This window comes from Colletotrichum abscissum (assembly GCF_030869225.1).
Source record: "Colletotrichum abscissum strain IMI 504890 chromosome Unknown Scaffold_28.1, whole genome shotgun sequence".
Lineage (NCBI taxonomy): Eukaryota > Fungi > Ascomycota > Sordariomycetes > Glomerellales > Glomerellaceae > Colletotrichum > Colletotrichum abscissum.
Genome location: NW_026850187.1, coordinates 398260 through 411262, shown reverse-complemented (window position 1 = coordinate 411262; position 13003 = coordinate 398260). Strand labels below are relative to the sequence as shown.

At 52.2% G+C, this 13003-nt stretch overlaps 3 protein-coding genes across 3 annotated transcripts; all 3 read right to left on the bottom strand.

The window, feature by feature from the left end:
• Window positions 1-530: 530 nt before the first annotated feature.
• Window positions 531-1328, bottom strand: CABS01_10797 (endo-1,4-beta-xylanase B; the record flags this gene model as incomplete). Its single annotated transcript, XM_060544152.1, has 2 exons — window positions 531-1218; window positions 1273-1328. 2 exons carry the CDS (start codon window positions 1326-1328, stop codon window positions 531-533), a joined length of 744 nt encoding a protein of 247 aa, XP_060398876.1.
• Window positions 1329-2294: 966 nt separating this feature from the next.
• On the bottom strand, window positions 2295-3432 carry CABS01_10796 (uncharacterized protein; the record flags this gene model as incomplete). Its single annotated transcript, XM_060544151.1, has 5 exons — window positions 2295-2482; window positions 2543-2814; window positions 2943-2990; window positions 3047-3239; window positions 3294-3432. The coding sequence occupies 5 exons, from the start codon at window positions 3430-3432 to the stop codon at window positions 2295-2297; spliced, it is 840 nt and encodes a 279-aa protein (XP_060398875.1).
• Window positions 3433-8160: 4728 nt separating this feature from the next.
• Window positions 8161-8445, bottom strand: CABS01_10795 (uncharacterized protein; the record flags this gene model as incomplete). Its single annotated transcript, XM_060544150.1, has 1 exon — window positions 8161-8445. One exon carries the CDS (start codon window positions 8443-8445, stop codon window positions 8161-8163), a length of 285 nt encoding a protein of 94 aa, XP_060398874.1.
• Between the last annotated feature and the right edge of the window lie 4558 nt (window positions 8446-13003).

The following is a 13003-nucleotide window of genomic DNA, read 5'->3' as shown; positions in this document are numbered from 1 at the left end:
AAATCAACGCTTACAGGAGTGAGAATAGAGAATTCCACCATCTCCTGAGCGGAAATGCCATCACCATCACCGAGAGTCATTGACGGAAATTTTTTCGTCTCAGTTGCCGACCCCTATTGCCAAATCTCCAGGGTACGCCTGCATGTCATTGCAGAAGCGTTGGGCAATTCTAGAAACCGTGTCATTTGGCTGTCAGAGTTCAAGGGACATTCCTTGTTCAGTGCGTGGTGCAATGCTGCTTACTCATAAACTTTCGAATCATTGCATGAACGGTCCGGAGCGAACTCGGAGGCAACGGTTAGTAACTGCAATTTCAAACACGACGATTGATTATATGTCGTCACTGAAGGGTCTCTTGGCCAAATTTCGGAAGAAATGATGAGCCACTCACCTTAGAATGAACAGCACGTAACGTTGGTTGCGTAACAGTTTATTGCTCAGAATCTATCGATTGCTTCGATGACAATATCACATCCACCACAGTTCTCAGCGATAGTTAAGGCCTCCAAGAACACATTTGATTTTAGAATTTAGATCGAATACTTCAAAAACCGCGCCAATTCGGGTGTCCAACTGCGCTTAGGGTCATCGAGGGCTAAGCCAAGTCCGTGTCCTCCCTCCGGGATGATGAGCACTTGCGTTGGCCGCTTGTAGACTGCCATGGCCTCCGCAAACATGAGCGTGTTCTGCACAGGAACAGTGGTGTCACTAAAAGTATGGAACAGGAAGGTTGGCGGGGTGGTCCCAGAGACACGATTCTGCGCTGACAGCTCGTGCTGCAACTCCGCGCTCGCATTGGCGCCAATGAGGTTGTCTCGCGAGCCTTTGTGCGTGTAGTTTCCCTCAAGGGTAATGACGGGGTACGCGAGGATGCCAAAATCAAGACCAGCCTCCGGGTTGGTGAGTGTTACGGCAGAGAGATGACCGCCTGCCGAGAAGCCCCAAATCCCGAGTTTGGTGGTGCGGTTCTGCGCTCTGATGTACTCGAGGGCGTCTAGTGCCTCATTTTGTGGTGTTGGATAGAGCGGTGCCGTTGCGTTTGAAATAGTAGTGTAGTCAAGAACCCAAGCATCAATGCCGAGCTTGTTCAGGAACCCCGCAGGAATGTAGCCCTCCTTTGATATGGACACGCGGGCATATCCGCCTCCGGGACAAACGAGAACTCCGGTACCAGTCGAATTCTCTGCCGGGAAGTATGTGATTTGCGATGTTTTGAGTCTACAGAATTTGTTAGAACGAAGTATTTATCAACGTGTGTTCCGATGTTCTTACCTCTTCACAACTCTTTGGGCATCGAGAAATCCATCGCTGTTGACCTCCGTCGACATTACGACTGCACCACTGAGGAGAAACCCCCAGGCCAATGCTAAAACAGACTTCATATTTCTTAGCTGCGCCAAGGACAGTATATAATCAGGAATTGTGCGTCTTAGCTCACGTCTTACTACAATAATCGTTCAGCCCAGGAACGGCCACTAGATATATATCAACAACTACCCCGGGTACCCCGCGCAATGCGGTGTCGACGTTCATATCTACCGACCTATGAGCAGCTACTCCGGTTGTCCGGCCCCCATGTTTTGATTTGAATGCTGCACCTCGTCATATCAAAAACCGAAAGACTGTTACCTCACATGAACCTTGGTGAAATCCACCAATGGGAGCCTAGCACTAGTCTACTAGAGCACATCGTCACCGGCGCGCTAGAGGGTGCTTCTTAGAGTGGAATCTCTCGCGGTTATCCCATGTTAGAGTTGTGGGTCAAAAGCTGGGGTTCGCGCAAAGTGATAACGATTCGATAACTTCTTTACCAACACTTTTCGGCGCGCCTACCAAGCCCCAGGATGAGGTATTCATGAGGAGATGTCAAATGCTATCCACGCTAATGTCGAAATCACTAACAGGCGGCGACCTGTGAATTTTGCTCAATCGTTTAGAAGGAGCTTTAGAGACCCTTTCGATTGTGATACCGATATTTGGGCATTATGTGACTAGAATGAGAGCCGTTATGCCCGCACTTCAATGACACATAAGATTCGGTGCGACTAGGTCTATGAGCCAGCTATGGTCTATGATCAAAACCTCCGTCTAAAAGCTCACGTAATTGACCAGGCGGCTGTGGACCACAGCATATTTCGGAAATCTTGCTATGCTTGGTTATGTTGCTTTGAATACATCTTTGAGAAAGAGCAATGCTAATATGTCAAATCCCTTATGATAAATAACATGTGAAGAGAAAGTGGCGCGCAGGCACACATAATTACATGTACTGATCAGTGCAAAGATCAAATGCCTCACTGGGACAGCAGGCCCAAGCCAGTGTGCAAGTCCCTAATCATACGTCTGTGAGGGGCCTCAGCCGCGCCACCTGTGGTAAGCACAGTTGCGTTTCTAATCATCTCGACCACCTTCAGGATGTCCTCTTGTGTAACAGCGTTCTCCTTCTTGACCCAGCCCAACTCAGCAGGAAGGCGCTCGTTCTCTGCAAACCACATATTAGTCTACAGTTGTCTCAAGGAGCTATGTTTGATGTGTCTCTTACGGAAGAAGTATTCGACCAGTGTCTTGTTGACGGTTCCGGCGGTCATATCGCCAAATACAATGATGGGGGCAGCGACCTCGCCAAGACTGAAGTTCTCCACGGTTGCAGTGAAGGTGTAGTTGGGGTTGAAAGCTCTTGAGGTGACCTGTCGCGCCAACTTGCTGTTGGCAAGCTGTTGCGCATCCAGGGTATCCTTCGTCCAGTAGGCTCTCGACTCGTCGAAGATGGATTGGTTGAAGACATGATTGTTGCCAAAGGCAGCATCGGTGCGACTGTGGGCAAGGTGTTAGTGTAGTCCAAGTCTGGATATACTCGGCGCTCCTTAGCTCGAACAGGAAGAACCAAAGCCTGGATGAGTCGAGGCATTATTCTGCTTCAGACGGGCAGAGCTTAAACTTACCTCAAGCTAGCATCGTGCTCCAGGACATTGTGAACGTTAAGTTGGTCCCTGATACATGTTGAATTAGTGGTGCGTTGCGCCAAGACTTCAAAGGGGCTTCTTACAGAGTGAAGAATGTGGCATTGGGTTCTGGGTTGGCAATAAGGGCCATGTTAAACATCAGGGTTCCAAGATCGGTCCCGAAGTTGAGGCCGTCCTGAAGACCTTTCACAACAACGTCCTTCGTCAGGTTCTTGCCGTCGTGGGATATGAAGCCGTGGTTGGCCAAAGTGTTCATCATTGGGCATGGGCCACGGACTACATAATTAGCACTTGAAGCTTAGGTTTGGTTCATCAGGATAGTGTACTCACAGTCATCAGGTCCAGCAGGAGTCCACTCAGTGGGGGAAGCTCTGCGGAAGTGAGGGTTGGCCAAGTGAGCAGCAGCCAGGTGAGGATTGGCTGAGGCCACGCCAAAAGCAGCGGTGATGAAGGTGAAAGACTGCTTCATTTTGAGTTGGTGAAGATTGGTGTCAGTTTGAGGAGCTAAGAAACGAATGAAAGATGAGATGATTGCTGTCTGTTGCCAATTTTCTTCCGACGAACCCTTCTCACGGTCTCATATTTATATTCAATAACGCCGAGAGCTCATTACACATACATCTCTCGCCCCCTATATTCATTTCCGTTTTATCCAGAGGTGACCATACATCATGACGGCCAGCCCTCTCCTCACACCGGGGCTATGTCGTTTCCCCGTCCATTCGCCCCTGATTCAGAATCATGCCAACATATCGATGTCCGCAGATCGTCCCGTCCGAACATTTCGGTATCGCTCCAAACTCCCCATCTACAACTCCACGGGATATTCTGAGAGCCAATCAGAGATTGTATGATGACCATTTTGCATGGTTGTCTTTGCGGAGGTGGTGGGTGGCTACAGGCATAGGTGCATCTATTCCCAGTGAAACGCGGTGCCGCTCAGGCGTTGCCGAGCCAGCCTATACGCGGAGACAGCTTTACGATACGTCATGGCGACCTACCACAGCGCACAACACCAAACATAAAGACGCTCAAATACGCGGAGTTTGGAAACGAACTACGAAATCTCAACAGAAATACAACGACACCGCCCATTTAGAGAGCTCAGTCGAGCGGTCAACCACGTTGCACGTCAAGGCCCGTCTGAAACAATCTGTTCCCGTCTACGGCATTACAGCCAAGCCAATGGCCGTAAGAAGCTTACACTAGAGATCACGGCTATGTAGGCCAAGCATCAATACGCCGTACGTATAGGGACAGCCAATCATAGCCCCCAAGGTTCAAACCCACTTCCACGTATTCACGTGGATCGACAAGACCCCCGTCCACCTTTAATGTTATTCTCCGGAAGTATCGACATACCGCCAAAGTCCGGTAACTCCCCTTCACTAAGAGGTTTCCACTGGACTTCATATGTCATTCAAAACAACGAAGAGGCTAAGCTTCTTAGCTAAAGCATCACATCGCCCCAAGCTTCCAGTACTTCAATCAATCTGCAGCCCTAAAGCATCGCGCGATCCTCATGAACCTGGATCCGGCAAGCATTCCGTCCTCAACCTCTGACGTCCTCGACAAGACCTCAACCCCGTGTTTGAACCATTCAACGCCCTCCGCCTCCCACAAGTGGCACCAAGGAGGCTAAGCCTAGTCCCTTCCATGAGCACTGATTCGCCGGCGTGTATCTCACGGGTACCGCATTCGAGGCCCGCCGACTTCATGCGGTTCGAAGCAAGGCTGAGTTAGGAGGGGCGGCGGACAGTTCTGAATCTTTCCAAAACTTCGGGCTCGGTTTCGGCGTCGGTTTCGGCGACTATCTCGGCCAACGGCCCCCGAGTGCGCCATGATGCGGAGTTCTGCCGTCTCCTCGCGACGACAATAACAACGGACTACTCCGCCCCCCTTCCGTCCCGGTAGAGTAGACACGGGGGAGGTTCGCCTTTGATGACCACGACACCACCGCCGCCCATGTATCTATCTTGTCGGATACCCGGGACGAGATCATCACTCTTCGACTTTGGTCAGCGGACTTTAGAGACGGAGCTCATACTAAGACCGTGGCCAGTCAGAGGACGTCAAGTATTCGAATAGTCTGCTGCAGCATCCATAGCCAGCTCCGCCATTGTTGACAGTATGTCAGATCAGGCTAGTAGAAGGCATCTACAGCTCGATAACCCAGCGTCTGGCCGGCAAAGTGTGCTTCCGACAACAACGCCCCCGAGACCGGTCCTTGCGAAGACGAGTCGACCACGAGGCTCGACGTAGCGTGAGGACTTCCGCAAGCCATCCAACGCTATACGACATACCGAAGAAGCATTCTAGGGCACTTCGTCAGCAACATGGAGATCACCAGGGATCAGCGCGGAGGAGGATGAAGATGCGGAAACATCTTTCGGGCACCAGAATCTGACATGATGCCAGCCCAGATGCGCGTCTCCGGATTGGACAACATACGGCTCATCTCAACATTTGACAGCTGAGCCAACAAACCTTCACACCCACAAAAGAGACACGCCTGATAGCATCCCGCCGCATCGAACTCACCCTACCCTCCCATCCCACCTACCGACAGCCCATCGAACACTAGTCTCCGACGCATGTAGCCAGCCCTGTGCCGCAGGAAAGCACGATCAACCACGTGAAGTCGAGATCCCCGATGTTCATCACCAACTACACAGCCCACCGGACCGCGTCACGCAACATTCGGGAAGAGGGGGGCTGACTGAGCACCACCCTCGACAGAGATGGCGGATCAAGGAAATGTGACGCCGTCCCTCTGACTTTCAGGAACCGTCATCATCGTCAGCATTCTGCGACGCTTACATCAGGTCTTGGGGATGCAACCCTAAGCAACTTGACTAAAATCATGGTCAGATCGATTCGAAAGAGCTTCTCCCACACGTCTACTCGCTATCGCCAAGTCTCATTTACGATACCTCATTTCGTCTCTGGTCCACCGTTCACTGGCCAGCCTTGCTGTCCACACGGGGCTCTTCACAGTCAGCAACCCCCGGAACACCTCGGAATTCCGCATCTTCCTCGCATCCCGTCTCTTGCGTGGTCCGACCATAGAGTAAGCCCAATCACATCGCCAATGGTCTCAGCCTAAGCCAAGCCAAATGAGAGACAGCGTAGAATAAGCTCCCTCTCACGCGCTAGTTCAGACTGTCAGGCTGCCAGACAATTCCAAAGTCCCAATATCAAATGAACCGAAAAAAAAAAGTGCCGGAGTTCCACCAACGCATCCCAACCTTCTAGACCAAATGCCTCTCACCCTTCACCCCGCAAAAACAAGAGCCTAGAATCAACACTAAACGCTCATATGATGGGTCTAGAGCGACTATAATCGGATCCGGACCCTACGGCCTTGGTCTCTCCCACATCACCCGTTAGGGCTGGAATGCCCGGCGCCACCAATCTCCAACACCAAGTCTCTATCCCTCTCCTGTTCCAAACCCACATCAAAAGTTTTGCATGATGACGACGTCCGCTACGGCTATAACATCCATAACCAAACAACAAACCCGTCCGCAACTGACAATAAACGTGCCTCCCTCCGCCCAACCACCGGACCCCCCCCCCCCCCCTTCCCCGTTCAGAACGGGGTGAGTGAAGATGTGGACCCGGTGTAGTCCCATAGCACAAGAACACACGCCCACCATGTGAACGCATCAAAATGACCCAAAGACCACCGCCCTTCCGCACACCCTCCCCCCTTCACAGCCCAGTTGCGATGTCCCAGGTGCTAGTACGGGCCCCGTCGCCCCATCGGAGATTATTTACGTAGAGTAGACTGGGCAGCAGGGCAGAATCAGGGCCAGGGCACCAGGCGAGCAGGAAGGAATACAGGACGCTCAAGGGTTGAAGGGGGTGCGGTGGCATGGACCGCATGGTAGGGCAAGGCGGCGAGGACGGTAAGGATTCTTTGGCTCAAGGGGGGAGGGGGTTCGCTTTTTGCGCTCATCTTCATGACGAAGAGCCTTAGGGCGCAGGGTGAAGATGGGATATGGGGAACAAAGTTCAAGCCGTCCGTCCCATCGCCTACGCGCTCGAAACTTAAGCCGCGGTTGTAATGCGCTGGGGTGGTTCCGGGGGAGTGAATAGTGCCAAGAGGAAAGGGGGGCGCATCCTCTTCTTTCGCCGCAGTGTCGGGCCAAAACATTATTGACCCCAGCACCAGGGCGAAGGAGAAATTGCCAAGACATTTTCATTTTCACCTCCAACGTCAACCATGGGAACGAACCCCTAACTTACGGAGTATGGAGGACCCAGTAGGCGATTGCGTACGCACGCTGCTTTGATATCGACGAGATAGTTTACACAGCAATCGGGGCTAGTGTTAGTCACGCGTGGGAAGGTAGTAGCGGCAGTAGGAAAGTTTAGCTTGGTGAGATTGATGTGCGGCGATTTGTCTAGGATGAACCAGGCCGAGAAGGGGGCCATTCCGATGAATAAATCGCGAAAATCGCAAATTGTCACCCTTTGAACGGCACTAGCAAACGGCACTACTGCTTCACACTACACTACATCCGAGACGAACCTCCGTTCCTGGTCCCGTCGTTAGAAGATCCCCATTTTCCCAGCATCTGGCTAGTTTTCTTGATTCCTCATGGCATCAAGTTAGCGGGAAAAGTACCCCTTCCCCGTTCCCTTGGATGCCTCCCTGCAAGATGCAGGATTGCAGTGGCAGATTTGACAGGTTTACACGTACCATTGAGATAATGAGTGATACGCAGCCTAGTTATTACGGACCCGCGATATCTGACTCGAATGGTGAGCGTCATCGATCCCTATCGGTAAATGCTTACTTTCTATGAAGAAATACCGAACCACCCCACCCGCGCGTACCGAGATAGAGTGGAACGTGATGTGAGTGACAAGTATCCGTAACATACGGATGCAAAGCAGTTTACAGATACATGACAAAGTCGACTGTTACGCAAGACGAACACGAGGTTGTACGAATCAATCGCTCTCTCTCTCATGCCCATAGACGAACCACGGTTGCACGACCTCGTGGCAGGAGATGGGAAGGTTCCCGCAGTGGAACCTTCATTCCTCTTTTCCCTTTCGGAACTCCCGTCCGTGCCATGAATGATCAACAGAGACAGGCTACAAAGTCACACAGAGAGAGATGGAGAAGCCGGACAGAATATGACAGAGAGTTGTGAGAGTCAATTCTCTGTAAAAGTTGGGACGATTACACCCCCTCCGAAGCCATCTTACGAACCGTTGACAAAGCATTGTCGTTTGGAGGCTCCTGGTCAATGGAGCAGAGCAAAAGTAACAAAAGTAAGTAGTGTCCCCGAATAGCAATAAACACCCCCCAAATGGCAGCGGAGCAACCGCAAGTATCCAGCAAGGCTGCAACTCCACGGCACTGCCTTTTCGCAACCCGACCCAGAAAAGATGCACTCGCCTTACTCATTAACCCAAATCTACCCGCCCCCCTTCCACTCTGACAGGCACACGAACAGCGCTTCATAACGACCCACTCGACCCTCCCCCCTACCCCAGGCGGGTTGGATGCTCCTTGACCACCAGCTATGCCTTCTCCCTGCTCTGAGAGTATCCGTACGGATTACCTGAGTCTTTTCTCTACCACCTTCCCTGAATGTTCGGTTAATGCCGAACAGAAATATTGGAACATCGCCAGATACGGCTCCTCTTCTGCCAATCTGCCCCTGGGGAATATGACCCAAATGCAGACAGAGTAGGCGCAGCAAGGGAAACCCCCCGTTGGTATATCTCCTTCTTTGGGCAGAGATTCACATTCAAGTCCCGAGCCGATCGTAATGACGACACATACTCTTGATCCACAACCTCACATGGGAAATGGGGACGAGAAGAAGAAAAGATTGCAAAGGGGGAAGAGAGGGGATGGAAGACAGCGTAGACTGGAGAGAGGACAGAAGTCCCATTGTCAAATCAAATCGTCTCCATTAGACGGAATTTGCTCCGGACCTGGGCAAATTTACGGATACCCAGTTGAGCAGGAACTCAAGAGAGGCCAAGCCCATGCAGGACCTGTGAATGACAGGCTTCGGCATAATGCAGCCCCAGTAGTATCCTCAAGGTCATGTCCGGACTTCTTCAATAGTATTGAAAATGGTTCAATGCATGCATGTCTTTTGACTGACGGCGGAGCTGACGAGAGCAAAAGCCAAAGGACAGATGGCCCAACAAGTAAATTCGATGAGGCCATGCCTGAACCTAGTCGTAGAGGACTTGAAAGGGATGATCAAAGAACAACGAAGAATGTCGATAATGAACTGTCCCGTTGCTAAGTCGGATGCTTTGCACCGGCGAAAACGATATGCATCGAGAACTTGCACGCCCAAGCAACGTGGACCTCCGTGTCCGGTACACGGGGCATGCAACGTAACGAGCCCCAAGCAGAAAGATTCGATGCCTCCCAAGAAGAGCGAATTCCGTATCATCTAAAGACAGAACGATCTGACAAGAAAATGCCTCTATTCAGTCTCAGATGCGAAGCCATCGTCACCGGAGTAGATCGCCAGTTCATTAAACACTACTTATCCGCTACTATAAGCCTTTTACGATAGAGCCTCACCAGTCGATAACATTCAATGACCAAAACTTATCAGTAAGGTAAAAACAAAATCGGAGATCTAGAAAGCCACCTCCCATCGCGCCATGTGGCCGTTATCAAAAATGAGCCAGGGGGAACAGTATACTAGACTCGAGACGAACAAAGATCGACCTCGATCAATCAACAAAACTCACCAAATCGTCGCAAGCCGTGGGGGCCATCGCCGGGAAAACACTTTCTGGTCCGTGTCGTCGCGGTCATCGTGGTTTTGGTCTTAGTGTAAAAGCTTCAGAAAAACGTGTGCCGTGCGAATGGTTGATGAGACGGATAGTAAGTACCACACCATGTCCGATCTGAATCTTTCCACCCAGGGTCCGGCGGGCAGGGCTGTGTGGTTTTAGTGTACTTGTACTTCATAGTGTAGAATCTAGATACCGTCTTAGCGTCCTTCTTACTTTGCGGCCTGCCTCATTGAACCTCGGCGATTCTTTGCCTGACTTGCCAAAAGTGCGGTGTGAGAGAGTTTTTTGTCGTAAGCAATGCCACTACTCGCGCTTCTTTTTTGCCATATTACACGCCGTCGCGGGCGGCATCTTCCGCAAGGAACATCCCCCTTGAGAGAATGCATGCCAGAGAATGCATGCCAGAGCCTAAAGAACAGTCAGCAGTAACAGGACCTGCAATGCACAGTACTTGTCTGGCCCTTGTGACGTAACACTCAGGACCAGGAACTTGAGCCCATCTTAGTAGTTTGTCCATTTCGCAAAGTCCTTATTACACATCTTGCACCAAAGGTCAGCGGTAAGCCAAACGGTGATTGCCCTTTTTTGAACCCCGTATATCCCCGTGGGCCGTGGCTCCCGTGGCTCCGGAGATGCAAATTCGCGGAGAACCGTACTAATCGTCAAAAAAGAGACGGACGCTGAAGAATGTGGAGACTCATGGCTCCAATGCTCCATTCATCCTGAAAAAGGGCCGAGCATGCTTGCTTCTCAAATCTTTGAAAAAAAAAAAAAAGAGGCTTGAGAATCTGACGGTATCCTCCGTGTTACCAGCAGTCTAACACTGCACAGTAAGCTTGTCGCACCGCTGATCGCTGCGTGAAGTGTATGTAGTGTAAGTATCTCTGAACCTCTGAACAAGCCCGGGCCCCAAGGTAGAGAAAGGAAGCTTGTCCGTAAAAGGCGTTTCATCCTCATCACCAGCATACGGGATCATCGCCCTACGGATACGCAGGTTGCAGGCGCACTACATGTATGCCGGGACCGCGTTGCGCAACGGGACACCCCTTCGCCTGCAACGCTGGGGCGGTTCGTACTCGTTATCGTCGTTGCCCATTATCATGGACCATCGCATGGCATGGCATGGTATGGAAGCGTGTATTCGTACGTCTGACCGGGTTCTCTTCCCCCTCCGTAGGGACTTAATCACCGTCTCTCCTGCGCCCCTCAGGCCTGCAGAAAGTGCAGAACTTCAGTCCTTCAGTCCGTCTCCCCTTGCCCATGTCCCGGACGAACCCTGCGGCCCTGCCTTGCCTTGCCTTACCCTGCCAGCCTGCCCTGCCCTGCCCTGCCCGTAACCTCGTTGAACTTGGCCCCCAAACTGCAACATCCACAGGGCGCAAACTCAAAAAGAGTGCAAGACCCCTTGGTTGATCCATCCGTATGTATCCCCGACGTGGGAACGGGGTTTTTGATGGAGCAGCAAGCCGTACCTACGGACTGCTGCGTACGCACCCGGCCGGGACAGGCACCACGGACAGACCCCAGGTCCAAGGTGAAGGCGAGGGAAAGAAAAGAAATGGCGCGGCGGCGGCAGCCCTCTCCCTCTCCCTATCCTATCCGATCCCGTCACCCGTGTCCGTACTCCAAGGATCAAGTCGAGATTTTCGCCGATTGATTACCTCTCGGCCCCCTCCCCGGTCGCCCCCAGAGCGTTCTATCCGTGTCCGTATCTTTACTCTCTACTATGTAGACCGGACTGAACCATACTTACACCCACCCCTATGCGTGTTATGGCATCGGGCAGAATCAGCCTTGGTCAGAATCTGATATACACACTTCCGCAGGGTTCAGGTCTCCGGGCGCAGGTTTCGCTGACATGCCCTGACGATGGAGTAGTGTAACAGTGTGGAAAAAAGCAGATTTGACAGCGGACGATACACTACACATGGGGAATAGTTCGTGATTTGGTCGTGTTCCGACTCCCCATGAGAGTTGAGCTTTGATGTTGCATCGGAGAATGTAATGATGGGAAGAACCCCGCGCGTAACGCTGCCTTGCTTCTCTTGTGCCGGCACTGGCCAGAGAAATGCTTACAGGATGCCAGTCGTCAAATGGTCAGCAGCAATTGTTTGGCCCTAAGCACTCCGTTTGGAATGGGCCTGTCTCCTGCTCCTGGGGGCGAGGCCCGTCAAGCCAGCTGAATCACGGATATTGCCTCGTCTTTGGCATTTCTTGTCCCCAGGCTCTGGTTGTCGACCCCTCGTGCCCACCCCCCTTGGAGTCCGAGACTAGTTCGCATATACGACCTTCTCGTGTTCTTCCAGAAGACGTCTAGCAAAACCTCGTACAACCAATACAGGTTAAGTAAGCAACAACACACAAAAACCGAGAACGGGTGGTGGACACTGGGCACTGGTCCCCGTGTCCGTCCCCCCGTTCAGCCGAACCTTGACCTGCTGCCGCTGCTGCTGCCTCTCCTCGTCATGTGGGGACCTTGGACGCTTGGGAAACCTGAAGGTTTGTGCTTTGCCAAAAAGCGTAGGCCTTCCGCCCTGCGCGGCCCTACAGGCGAAACGTGTGACATGTTCCCAACTGGAGGGTTAGCGCACTGCTCTAGCGGCAGACGGACCCTTGGCGTTGTGTCCCAGGCAGAGGAGTTACCTAGCTGTGCGGCGTGCCTGTGGCCGGTAGGGCGGAAAGTGCGGGATCATTGATCAGCGCGTCGTGGTTGTTGACGCTGCCAGAAGGTTGAAGCCTTTCCCAAACAAGAGGGCATCCCCGTCCTCGACCTCGGCATGTCAGGGACTGGCTGGGAAGAGCCGGGCAGAGAAGAAAGGGGGGCGTCAAAGGGGAGGAGGAGGGGGTGGGAAAAGGGGAGTTTTTTCTCAACTTTGCGATTTAGCGCAAGCTGTGAGAGAGAGGGACCAGGTCCATACCATGGTGTGTAAACCCAGGCCAGGAGTCGTGGTTAGTCGCCGACCGTCCCCCCTGGCTCTTGACCAGCCTGCGAGCGATCAATCGCTTCAGGTCAGTGACATCGTCGCCTTGCCGAATTGGGTTATAGATTCGGGACAGGGAAATGAGTTGCTATCGCGGCCTCTCAACCCCTCATTTTGCAGCTTCATCATCGCCGTTCTAAAGCTGTCAAGGAATGAGGTCCCAGGTACCAGATGGGAGGTTCTGCCGAGATTGAACTCAAAAATAAGCACATGAAACCCCGCCGTAGCTAAGTGCATTCAAAGCTTTCCCTCGACCGGGTAATGGTC